A 13,191-nucleotide genomic window follows, 5' to 3' on the forward strand; every position below is an offset into this window, starting at 1 on the left:
TCTGCAGTGCAAAACTAAAAATATGCATGTTTTCAAATCTGCCAAAAGAATCAATATATGTTAATTTTGGAAATTATACTACTATTTATGAGATCTATTCCATAATGAAGCGTCAATAATCCATTTGTCTCTCTACCAATTCTACCACCAATCCCGGCCGCTACCACCAAATTAGAATAGTACCTCTTTGACGGCCAAAATATTATAGTGAGTGCATTAGTCCATTCTTGTTATAAAGAAATGCCTGAGACTGGGTAATTTGTAAAGAAAAGAGGTTTAATTGGCTCATGGTTCCATCAGGCTGTACAGGAAGCATGGCTGGGGTGGCTTCAGGGAACTTTCACTCATGGCAGAAGGCAAAGCCGAAGCAGGCATCTTCACACAGCCAGAGCAGGACGACGTGGGGACTGGAGGTGGCACACACTTTTAAATAACCAGATCTCATGAGAACTCTGTCATGAGAACAGCACTAGGGGACTGGTGCTAAGCCATGAAAACCACTCCAGTGATTCAATACCTCCCACCAGGCCCCATATCCAGTATTGGGGATTACACTTCAACATGAGATTTGGATGGGGACACAGATCCAAACCATATCTGGTAGAATATTAGCATTCTTGGCTACTTAAAGAGTACACTTTTTCTGGCCTTTAGCAATTATTTCTCTGTAAGACCGAAAGAGGTTAATCATCAAAGTAGGGATTTGGGACTGCATCTAATCATGCGTGGTCATAGACTGAAGAGATAAAGAGGAAGAGTTGGCAAATAAATAAGTCCATAAATATTATCATAAGAAAAAAAAAACACTAATTACAGAAATAAAAGTTATTTTTCTTTTGAGTTGGGTTTTTTTTTTTTTTGAGATGGAGTCTTGCTTTGTCGCCCAGGCTGGAGTACATTGGCACGATCTTGGCTCACTGCAAGTTCCACCTCCCAGGTTCACGCCGTTCTCCTGCCTCAGCCTTCCAGGTAGCTGAGACTACAGGCGCCCGCCACCACGCCCGGCTAATTTTTGTATGTTTGGTAGAGACAGGGTCTCACCATGTTGGTCAGGCTGGTCTTGAACTCCTGACCTCAGGTGATCCACCCGCCTCGGCCTCTCAAAGTGCTGGGATTACAGTTGTGAGCCACCACTCCCGGCCTTCTTTAGACTTTTTTTTTTTTTTTTAATTATTCTACTTAGTAGATACCAAGCCAAAAATTTATATACTTTTTGAATGTGTAATACATAAAGCACATGGATGTCAAATTACTATGATTTTCTCCAGTGCAATCTAATGTAACACCGCACATTTAGACTCTGGAGCACGTTTTATTCCCTGTGGAAAGGTTCCTTTAGATTGCTCGGGTAGGGATTTAGGGGGTATTTTTAATGTTATATTCGATGCCTTGAAGGAAATCTTCAATGCTTGTGCAATACACTTTTTCTTTCCAAATCTGTTTGCTCCTCCTCTTTGGTCCCTCAGTTTATATTATCGCCTCTATTTCAGGTTCTGGGTGACATGCATATCTGTTCTTTTGTTGTTGTTCTTATCTTTTTTCAACCATCATCCATTTGATAACATTAATATTCTGAGATGAGTAGCTTCCTCTTCCATGGAATTATTCTTGGACCATAAAATATTTCATAGCTGAATTCTTTGAACATCTGCCTGGGATGTTTAGCAGAAGTAACTACTCTTTGTCGCTTCTGTTTCACAGTCTGTGGAGATGAGTGCACCGGCCTTCTTCTCGGTGACTTGGCTCGCCTGGAGCAGATGGTCATGAGCATCAACCTCACTGGTCCGCTGCCTGCGCCATATAAAATGCTGTATGGTCTTGAAAATATGACTCAGGAGCTAAAGGTAGGTTGGTACAGTCACAAGCAAGGGCCAGGGACAAGGTGACAGAAGCTTCACAAGCAATATTGGCCATAATTGGTAAATGTTCTTCCCACAGCTCCAAATCAAGGGACACAGCTGTTAAGGAAATTCAGAGACTTTCTTAACCAGTGTTTTTCAAACTCAAGAACTATAATATACAGATTTCTATTAAGGGAAAAGAGTCTCATGTACTCCCCAGTGTCTGGCCTAAATCAGTTTTATTATGTCACTTAAATATGTGCAAACATAAAATCAGGTATGAACTCTTTATACTTATAGCTCTATAAAATTAAAACAAATTAATCCTTACGAAACCAATAAAATTCAAATTTAAAACATTAATATAAAGTAACATGATTTTGGCTGAATGGAAATTGCTACTTGCAACAAAAATAGGATATTGACTATTTCCACACAGTTCTTCCACCAGAAGTGATGTGGTAACTCAGTTCTCCTACCTTACCACATTTGAACGAGAGAGCCCCCTGCAAAGGGTCCTGAAATGACACGTGGGCATCACTTGACAAGTTTATGTGACTTACGTGTTCAGTCTGCCATCGGATCAAACACGCAAGCAAACGTAGACACTGAGATCTAGTGGCCATATTCATCTCTCAGGTGCCTAGCCTGGGATACAGAAATGCTTACGTTAATATTTAAGGTTATCGTCAAAATGAAAACACATAATTAGAATCTTGTACTAGAGAACTAGAACTAGTAGACCTTTAAAAGTTCTTCAACAAGCACCAGTTTGATAAACACTGTTCTAAATTGTGATTAAAGCTTTTGGCAGTTAATGAGGTCAAAGAAAATATTAAGGAAATTGGGGTTGTTTCGTCTGATGAAAAAAGATGAAAGGTGTCAACTTACTCTCAATTATCAGATATTTATTGAGAAATTATAGAATGCCTAAGCATTGCACGTGGTTCCCTGGGGATTTCATGACTCTTTTAATATCTTCACTACCCTTAGGCAATGTAGATTCTATGTGCTTTAAAAATAATCATTAGGCCGGGCGCGGTGGCTCAAGCCTGTAATCCCAGCACTTTGGGAGGCCGAGATGGGTGGATCACGAGGTCAGGAAATCGAGACCATCCTGGCTAACACGGTGAAACCCCGTCTTTACTAAAAAATACAAAAAACTAGCCGGCGAGGTGGCGGGCGCCTGTAGTCCCAGCTACTCGGGAGGCTGAGGCAGGAGAATGGCGTGAACCCGAAAGGCAGAGCTTGCAGTGAGCTGAGATCCGGCCACTGCACTCCAGCCTGGGCGACAGAGCGACACTCCGTCTCATAAAAAAAAAAAAAAAAAAAAAAAATCATTAACCAATAATCAAGCAATTAGCAAAAATACATAATGACCATGTGTTTTACAAACATTCAAAGTACATTAGAGTACAGCGATTGGAGATATCAGTAAGATTCAGAGTAACCAGGGAAGGTACCATTACTGAGAGTATAATTGCTGTTGGAATTTGAAGCAGAGACACAATTTTAATAGAGAAGTATTGGTTGCTCTAGAGGAAGGCATCTAAGATTTCTTCATTAGGTGTTGGTAGATATTCTTTCAGGAAATATATTCTTTAATTCTGACGGTAACCTTCAAGGTAAGTATTATTATCCCTATTTTCCAGAAGAAGAAATCAATAATGATGATAACAAGAATAACTAACATTTATTGACAAGCTAGGCAATTGACTGAAGTCCTACATGGATTACCATACATAGCTTTTACAGAAACTCCAAGAAATAGGAAAGAAGTTGTCATGGGCTAAATATTTACATCTCCCCAATTTGATATGTTGAAGGTCTGTCCTAGTCCATTGGAGCTGCTATGACAAATACCATAAACTGATTAGCTTATAAACAATAGAAATATATTTCTCACAGTTCTGAGGCTGGGAAGCCTAAGATCAAGGTACCAGCAGGTTCAATGTCTAGTGAAGGCCTGTTCCTCATAGAGAGTGACTTCTTGTTACGACCCCACATTTAATTCATTTAATATCTGGATACTGAGGAAAAGGATGGCTAGCTCTCTGGGGTCTCTTTAATAAGGGCCCTAATCCCAATCATGAAGACTGCATTCTCATGACTTAATCACTTCCCAAAGGCTCCACCTCCTAATATCATCACACTGGGGACTAGGATGTCAACACATGAATATTGGAAGGACACAAACATTCTGACCACAGCAAGCCCTAGCGCCCAATGTAATGGTATTTGGAGATCCCTCTGCCATTTGAGGACACAGGGAGAAGGCAGCTGTGCTTAACACAGCCATGTGAGCAGAGGCAGTGGTGTGAATTAGGCCTGTCTGGCAGATACTAAAAGTCAGACCTGCTAGTGAAAGATAAGGCTGGAGACTTCAGTGAGGCAGGGTGATATGATGGACAACCTTGAAAGTCAGGCAGAAGAACCTGAGTGTACCTTGTGGTCCCGGTATTCAGGGAAGTGAAGAGTTTTGATAAAAAGAATGCTGATCAGTTATTTTCCTTGTATATGGAAGGAATACAGAAAAATAAACTAGAAAAGCAAACATCTTAGTTGAACATAAAACATTTTAAAACTAATAGCTAAGCAATGGATGATGAATTAAAGAGGGTCCTATAGAAGAGGCTCCAATTTGTGAACATCATCTAAGCCAAGGGTTTCAGTGACCCATCCACTTCTGGCTGAATATTGATCCAGATGACCTGGATTATCCTGAAAATCCAGTCTTTCTTGATTCTTTATTTTGTTCTTCTTCCATCATTCACTTGACATTTGTATACTGAGGATCACCTTTTGATATTATAAAAACTTAAGTTATTTCACCTCTTTGCTCAATTCCTTTCACTATGTCAGTGCTCCCTAAGCTTCAGCCAAAGACCATCAAGGACACACATGTGATGGAACAAAGTGGGATTTATTAACTTGTTGCAACAAGGGACACTGAACACCATTGTGTGGGAATTGTGGGCTGTCTCAATAAGAAGGTGTAGGAATAAATTCCAGTATTTGAGGTTGTGCTAGATAACTTAAGGTTAGCACTCAGCTGGGTGCTATTCGGAAGTGAGAGTAATTAAGTGAGTATTTGTGAATCCTATCTAGAGGGAAGGAAGAACAGAGAGAGGATAAAGCTATGATTAATAAGGAGGCGGTGGTCATTCATATTAGCCAGGAAATGGAAGGTTGGGGTAGTTTTGTGGTCTGCACAAAACCCACTACGATTTTGTCTGTCCTTAGGCATTGCAGGGTAGTCTCTTTTTCTGTGTTTCATTCATCACTGGCTCCAAGTGACCTGGTCTAATGTTAGTGTCCTGCGAGATTATTTATGTTCCATAGGAAAAAAATATGGCCCCGCTGTCAGGCCAGTTCCTGGCAACACGGAGGGCAGGCCAGTTAGTTAGTGCCTAGCCGGGTCCCTACATCAAGGCCTGCCATTCTCTTTTTTACCTGTGATCTGTGTCTCTGTTAATTGGAATGGGAGCCTTAAATGGGCCAGGCAAGGAGTTTATCTTAACTCTACCGCTTACTGACTGTGTGATCTCGTGCACATTTTTAATCCTTTTCAAGACAGTTTGCTCTTTCATGAAATGGAATAACACCCCCCATCGAGCTGTTGTGAGAATTAAATGAAAAAACAAAACAAAACAAAAAGCCTGGCACTTAGTAATTTCTCAATAAGTCACTGCAATTTTTATTTTTATTTTTTTTGAGACGGAGTCTCACTCTGTCGCCCAGGCTGGAGTGCAGTGGCGAGATTTCCTCTCACCACAAGCTCCACCTCCCGGGTTCACGCCATTCTCCTGCCTCAGCCTCCCGAGTAGCTGGGACTACAGGCGCCCGCCACAAAGCTCGGGTAATTTTTTTTTTTTTTTTTTTTTTTTTTTGGTAGAGACGGGTTTCACTGTGTTAGCCAGGATGGTCTCGATCTCCTGACCTCGTGATCTGCCTGCCTCGGCCTCCCAAAGTGCTGGGATTATAGGAGTGAGCCATCGCGCCCGGCCTGCAATTTTTATTATTTGTCTGAATATTTGGCGTGACACTCAATGTGTAAGTGCACAGTTGAAATAGCTTCCTTCTCTTTTCTTTGAAGATGAGAAGGCTAAGTTCCTTATATATATACAAAAATGTGTTCTGTTAAACACTGATCACTGCAAGGCCATTTACTAAAATGTTTATGGGATGGAATCTTTTTCAGCACTTGCTCTCTCCTCAGCGGGCCCCAGAGAGGCTTATTCAGCTGGCAGAGGGCAATCTGAATACACTCGTGACCGAAATGAACGAGCTGCTGACCAGGGTAAGTTGGCAACATTATGAATCTCTTGAAAGCAGATAGATTATGTCGATGAAGGAAAATTACTTCGAAGTTCTGAAATGTAAATCACCTTCTTCCTAATTCCCAATTTGGTATATAGAATAGATGCATTCTGACTTGCTAGTTCTGCTTCCAATCAAATCATAGAAATCAGTAGCACACAGAAAAGTGTGGAATACCTGGAAATTGTCAAGAACATTGGCTAAAAAGTCCAGAATGACAGTGTTTTGAGAACTTTATTCAGTAGCGTCCATGGTAGTTTTCATCTGTTCTGATTTCCAAAAGCACTATCTTTGATTGTGTAAAGAGAAAGAAAAACAAATGAAAATACTTGTGGTCTCTTTCATCTCATCGTGGGATTTTTGCATTTGTATAGAAATACAGTGTAAATCAGTCTTTCTACACAAAAGAGGAAATCTTCTCTATTGTGAGACTCCAAAGCACTTAAGACACTTTTTAAAGTCAGAATGTAAAGTCCATGTTGCATTTATCAGACTTTTTAAGGAATTGGAAATTTTAAATTCTCAAAACTGTGATGGCATTAAAAACTTTTTGCTGTTAGAATGAAGAAAACAACACAAAGCTCGCCATCTTGTGGCCAGAAATATGCATGAAGCGAGAAACGGGGCTGCAAAGTAGGGATTTAATTTGATTATCTAAGAGCTTTAAATGATAAAGAATATTGGAGTTAGAAGGTTCCTGGGGATTATCTAGTCCATTTTGTATTTTAAAGAAGAGCTGCCTCGGGCCATGACAGTGAAACGAATTAACAATGGCCATACAATTTGCTAAACCCAGGGACCTAAGCAGGACCCAGTCTGAAGATTCCCACTGGCCCAGTACTTTTTCTACATAGCCTGCTGTCGGTGTAGGAAAATTTCCACAGGGAAATCAAATAGGCTTCTGAGCACATAATGCTAAACAATGGCCCTGATGTTACAACAGCATACTAAACACTTTTTCAGAATCTCATAGCAACAATATAAAATGTACAGATACAACATGGAGTTTCTTGCCAAATGTATGTAGACATTAGATAAAATTGAGTGCATTTATCTCATATTAATTTAGTACGTAAGAATTCATATTTGTTATGTGACTACTAATAAATATGAATTTTCTAACAGGTCATGGCGGAATAAATCAATTTAACAAGCACACATAAATGTTCATAACATGCAAAGCCTAAGTTAAGTGTTGGCAGATGAAAACTATGAATGAGGCTCAATCTGTCTTCAAAGAACTTTCAGGGGTGTGTGTGTGTGTGTGTGTGTGTGTGTGTGTATACATCAGTGTTTAGGTGTATGGAGGACAATATTAGACAATTGCATGCAAGTATAAAATAAAACATGAAATAAAATAAAGTCAGAAGAAATTCTTGAGAAATATGTAGTAACAGAACAATTTCATCTGGTTAGGGTTAATTAGAAAAAAAATCCATGTAATAAGTGGCATTTCATTCATTCATTAACTAACACTTATTGGGGGTTTCCCATGTTGTAGGAATTATGACAGACACTGGGGATAGAGGTATGAGCAAAACTGTGCAGTCCTTGCCCTCGTTGGCTTAGTATAGTCTGATGGTCTGACCTTGGAGACACAAGAAGTATTTCATTAAAAGTGTCAGATCTTTATTATGTCTCAGCCTACACTCTTTACTCTTTCCAGCAGATTCTCTCACACTGTTTTTTAAACAGACTTTGTTTTTTAGAGCAGTTTAAAGTTCACAAAAAAATTGAGCGTAAAGTTCAGAGAGTTCTCATATCTACTCCCTGCCCCCACAGTCTTCCTCACTGTCTACCTCCCCCACCAGAATGGTACATTTGTTACAGTTGATAAACCTAAGTTGACACCTCCTCATCACCCAAAGGCCATAGTTTACATTAGGGTTCACTCTTGATGTTATACATTCTATGGGTTTGGACAAATGCATTACAACATGTGTCCACCATTGTAGTATAATATAGAAAAGTTGTACTGCCCGAAAAATCCTCCATGCTTCATCTATTCATACCTTCCTCCTCCTTGACCCCGACAACCACTCATATTTTTACTGTCTCCATAGTTTTGCGTTTTTTGGAATATATAGCTGGAAGCATGCAGTGTTTTGCTTTTTCACGTTGGCTTCTTTCCCTTGGTAATATGCACCTAAGGTTTCTCCGTATTTTTTCATGGCTTTATAGCTCATTTCTTTGCAGTGTTGAATAATATTTCATTGTCTAGACATCTCACTGTTTATGTATTCGTTCCCCTACTGAAGGACATCTTGTTTGCTTCCAAATTCTGGCAGCATGATTCACGTTGCTATAAACATCTTTGTGCAGACTTTTGTGTGGACACAAGTTTTCAACTTATTTGGGTGAATGTAAAGGAGCATGATTGCTGGATGGTATGGTAAGAGTATATTTAGTTTTGAAAGAAATTGCCAAAATGTTTTCCAAATGGTCTTTACTATTTTGCATTTCCACCAGCAATAAATGAGAGTTTCTGTTGCTCCACATCCTCACCAGCATTTGGTGTTTTAGTGTTTGGATTTTGTCATTCTAGTAAGTGTGTATGGTATCTCATTCTTGTTTTAGTTTGCAGTTCCTTAATGACATATGATGTCAAGCATCTTTTCATATGCTTATTATTTGCCATCTGTATATCTTCTTTGGTAAGGTGTCTATTTAGGTCTTTGTCCGTTTTTTTCATTGGGTTCTTTTCTTGTTGAATTCAGAGTTTTTTGTATATTTTGGTTAATAGTCCTTTATCAGGTATGTCTTTTGCCATTATTTTCTTCCCCTCTGTGGCTTGTCTTATTCTCTTGAGAAGTGTCTTTCACAGAGCAGAAGTTTTCTGTTGTAAAGAAGCCCAGCTTGTCAACTAGGTTTCTCCTGGTTGAGCCTTTGGTATTGTATCTAAAAAGTCATTGCCATACCCACGGTCATCTAGATTTTCTCCTATGCTGTCTTCTAGGAGGGTTACAGTTTTGCATTTTACACTTAGGTCTATAATCCATTTTTAGTTAATTCCAATACTATTGTAAAATAAACTTTTTACTTTACAATAGTTTTAGATTTCAGAAAACTTGCAAAGAGAGTACCAAGAGCCTTCACATACTCCATTCCCAGTCTCCCCCATTGTTAATGTCTTACATTAGCATGGTACACGTGTCATAACTAATGAGCTAATAATACTGATATATTACCGTTAACCCAAGACTATATTCATATTTTTTCAGTGTTTACTGAATATTTTTTACTGTTTCAGGATCCCATGCAGGATACTATGTTACATTTAGCCATCCTGACTTCTTAGGTTCCTCTAGACTGTGGCAACGCTGTCAAAAATACTGTAACAGTGTTTTTGATGACTTTGACAGTTTGGATAGGTTCCTGTATTTGGTAAGCTGTCCCTCAATTGGGGTTTGTCTCGCATCTTTCTCATGATTAGAATGGAATTATGAGTTTTTGTGGGAAAAACTTCAGAGGTAAAGTACCATTTTCATCACATTGAGAACCCATGTGACCAATACGACTTATTACTGTGGATATTGACCCTGATCACCTGACTAAGGTAGTGTTTGCCAGATTTTTCCACTGTAAAGTTACTCTTTTACACCCTTTTCATACTCTAATACTATTTTTATCTGCCCATTCTTCAGATTCAGTAACATAAAAGGCATAGAAATAGGACTACTGAAAGCAAAGATCACTTTGATGGGTTGAGAGGGGGGAGGAAATGTAAATACTCATTAATTACTTTTTTCCTACTATATTTGTAATTAGAAATATATCTTCCATGCAGACCACAAACACTCAAGTAAATATGACAAATTCTCTCTCTGCCTGTGGTCAAGGTGCATAACAATCAAAAGGTGAATTAATACAGATGGAATTATAATTAGAGAGTTAGATGGTTTTATTATCCAAAATCAGGCTAAGTCCACTAATGCCTCTATCTCAGAGTCATGAATGATCCTGCAGTTGCGACCTGGGTATGAGAAATGCAGTGGCCACAACTTCCAATTACCCATGACTACATTAGAGGAGACAGTGCCCTAGACTAGGACTGCACATTGGAAATACTAGGAGCCCTATCTTACACCCATAGGTTGTGATGCAATTGGTCTGGGGTACAGTCAGACCACTGGGATATTCAAGAATTCCCCAGATTATACTGATAAAGAATTACTGTGATCCTGTAGTTACTTAATAGCTAAGACTCCCTTTCCTCTGGAAAAATGCCTTAATTGGTACTGCCAATCTTTTTTTTTTCTTTTTTTTTTTTTTTGAGACGGAGTCTCGCTCTGTCCCCAGGCTGGAGTGCAGTGGCCGGATCTCCGCTCACTGCAAGGTCCGCCTCCTGGGTTCACGCCATTCTCCTGCCTCAGCCTCCCGGGTAGCTGGGACTACAGGCGCCCGCCACCTCGCCCGGCTAGTTTTTTGTATTTTTTAGTAGAGACGGGGTTTCACCGTGTTAGCCGAGATGGTCTTGATCTCCCGACCTCGTGATCCGCCCGTCTCGGCCTCCCAAAGTGCTGGGATTACAGGCTTGAGCCACCGCGCCCGGCCTTTTTTTTTTTTTTTTAAACAGAGTTTCACTCTTGTCCAGGCTGGAGTACAATGGCGTGAACTCGGCTCACTTCAACCTCCACCTCCTAGGTTCAAACAATTCTCCTGCTTCAGCCTCCCAAGTAGTTGAGACTACAGGCACCGGCCACCATGCCCAGCTAATTTTTATATTTTTATTTTTATTTATTTATTTATTTTTAGTAGAGACGGGGTTTCATCATGTTGGACAGGCTGGTCTCGAACTCCTGACCTCAGGTGATCCACCCACCTCGGCCTCCCAAAGTGCTGGGATTACAGGCGTGAGCCACTGTGCCCGGCAGTATTGCCAATCTTTGTTCTGCTCCTTTTTCTCTGCTTGGTTGGCTCATCAGTCACTTGATACAGTCTTTAGATTTGTTAAGAGCACATGGCGAGGTTGATCCTGCCTGACTGCTGTAGGAATTGCCCTCTCTTCTTCAAGGGCTTTTATATTTTATACTCATAGTTTTTAAATGGGGAAATCGAATTCCCTAATATCCCTGGGTAAAGAAGATATTATTCCTCCCAAGAACTCACATTTAAAATGTATTTTGATGTATTTCAATTAATGTATAAATATAAAGTAAAAAAATTACATAATCATATATCTCTTTCAATGCATTTTGATTTGTTGCCATTTTGTTTTACTCATTGGAAGAACCCAAGTTCCTCACATATGAGAATCATGCTTAACATATTCAAACTGCCCTACAATATGTGTGGAATATTAGGATGTTTTTTGATGATGACTCTACTTACCTCTGTAGCTATTGTCCTCAGCTCCTTTCTTTTTTCAGAGCCAAAATTTTTGAAAGACTTGGAGACAAGTCTGTATTTATTTCTCACTCCACTGCTGCCTGGATTTTCTCGCCAGTCCACTACTGAAACTGTTTTTATAAGATAACCAATGATGATCTGGTAACTAAATCCACTTGATACTTACGAATTTTACTTGAAATCTCTGCAGCAGTTGCCAGCTTTGATCTTTCCTTCCTTCTTAGCATACTCTCCTCTCTCTGTTTTTCTCCTAATTCTCCAACCTTCCATTCTAAGGCTCTTCCTCTTATCATCAGTTCAAAGTTGGTGTTCCTTGGGGACTAGACCTCAGTACATGTTTCCCCTCACTCTATAACTCTTCCTTTGATCTTCAGTTGCCATGTGTAAGCTGTTAACTGATAAATATATATTTTCAAGGCTGACTTCATTCTCATGCTTTGGCCCTGTGTGCCTTACTATGGACTGTGGATTGGACATCTCAAACTAAACTCATCATTTCCTCTTAAAGCCAATTCTTTCTCCTATTTAGACCATGTCAGTGTTTTATCCTCCAGTATATGCCCAGTCTCCCAAACCGAAATTAGCAGGTTACCCTTCACTCTACTCCCTCTTTCACCCTTCATCAAATTTGGTTTCCTTCTATGGTGGCTCTTTGTAAGCCTTATCCAACTCTAACCAGTTATTATTTATATGGCAGAGTGAACATTCTAAATTACAGATCCTGTCATGTCATGTCATTCTCTTCCTTAAATTGTACTATGGCTCTCCACCTTTTTTCAGGATGACATACAGTGCTCTCCCACCATGATCTAATCTTGCTTCTCTCTCATCTCTCCCCACCACTCACGGTCTGGTCATCTGGACCCCCGTGGATTGAGCATGTAAGCCAGAAACCTATGAATTTTCTTTGGTGCCTCTTTCTTCCTCATGATGCTCCTGCTTATCCAACTCATTACCACACACTGGGCTTCCACTTGTGTGTATGGCATTCGTCTCTACTACAACACTCTCATCCAATCTCATATTGTCTAGTTTGGGATTATCACATTTGTTTTTTAGCTGGTCTCTCTGCTTTTACTCTTGTTCTCCTCCAAATCTGTTCTCTGTAATGTAGCCAGAATGAACGTTTGCTATTCCAAATGTGAATATGTCGTCATCGCAGTACTTACAAATTCTTCCCCGACTTCCCTTAGGCTCTTAGGATAAAGATCAAAATTCTCCCCTTGGCCATATCTCCCACCACTTGTGCCCCTGGCCATCTGCACTCCAGCCATACTGTCCCCAAGGCACTTTGTCCCACCACAAAGCATTTCCACACATTTCACTACTTTGCCTTAAAAGTAATCTACCTCTCCCCACACTTTGTTAATTTCTGTTAACTCCAATTTACTTTTCAAATTTCAGCTTGTGAAAGCCTGTGCCATCGCAGGGGTTCTGAGATTCTTCCTGTGCTTATCTTTTACCGGTATTATTTCCTCCAGTTTGCAATTATAAATTTATCTACATGATCATTTGACAAATAACTCTCTAGTCCACCAGACTGTAGACTCCAAATGGGCAAGAAGCCTTTTTGTTTCTTATCAGAGTATCACCAATATTATGCACATAATAGGTGTTGAGTCAATATTTGTTTAATTAATTGTGAATAATTTTAAAAGCATTTGAACAAGATGAAATGTAG

The 13,191-nt window shown here is 39.7% G+C and overlaps 1 protein-coding gene across 9 annotated transcripts in view; it reads left to right on the top strand.

Annotated features, from left to right (window-relative positions):
* The window catches only part of LAMA2 (laminin subunit alpha 2), a 611,630-nt gene that overhangs the window by 460,229 nt on the left and 138,210 nt on the right, over positions 1 to 13,191 (top strand). For all 9 annotated transcript variants that reach the window (XM_065543374.2, XM_065543379.2, XM_065543380.2 and 6 more), the window contains 2 exons: positions 1,702 to 1,844; positions 6,043 to 6,141. In XM_065543374.2, the coding sequence (XP_065399446.1) occupies positions 1,702 to 1,844; positions 6,043 to 6,141 (242 nt within the window). The remainder of the gene's footprint in view (positions 1 to 1,701; positions 1,845 to 6,042; positions 6,142 to 13,191) is intronic.

Source organism: Macaca fascicularis, chromosome 4, assembly GCF_037993035.2.
Source record: "Macaca fascicularis isolate 582-1 chromosome 4, T2T-MFA8v1.1".
NCBI classification, from domain to species: domain Eukaryota; kingdom Metazoa; phylum Chordata; class Mammalia; order Primates; family Cercopithecidae; genus Macaca; species Macaca fascicularis.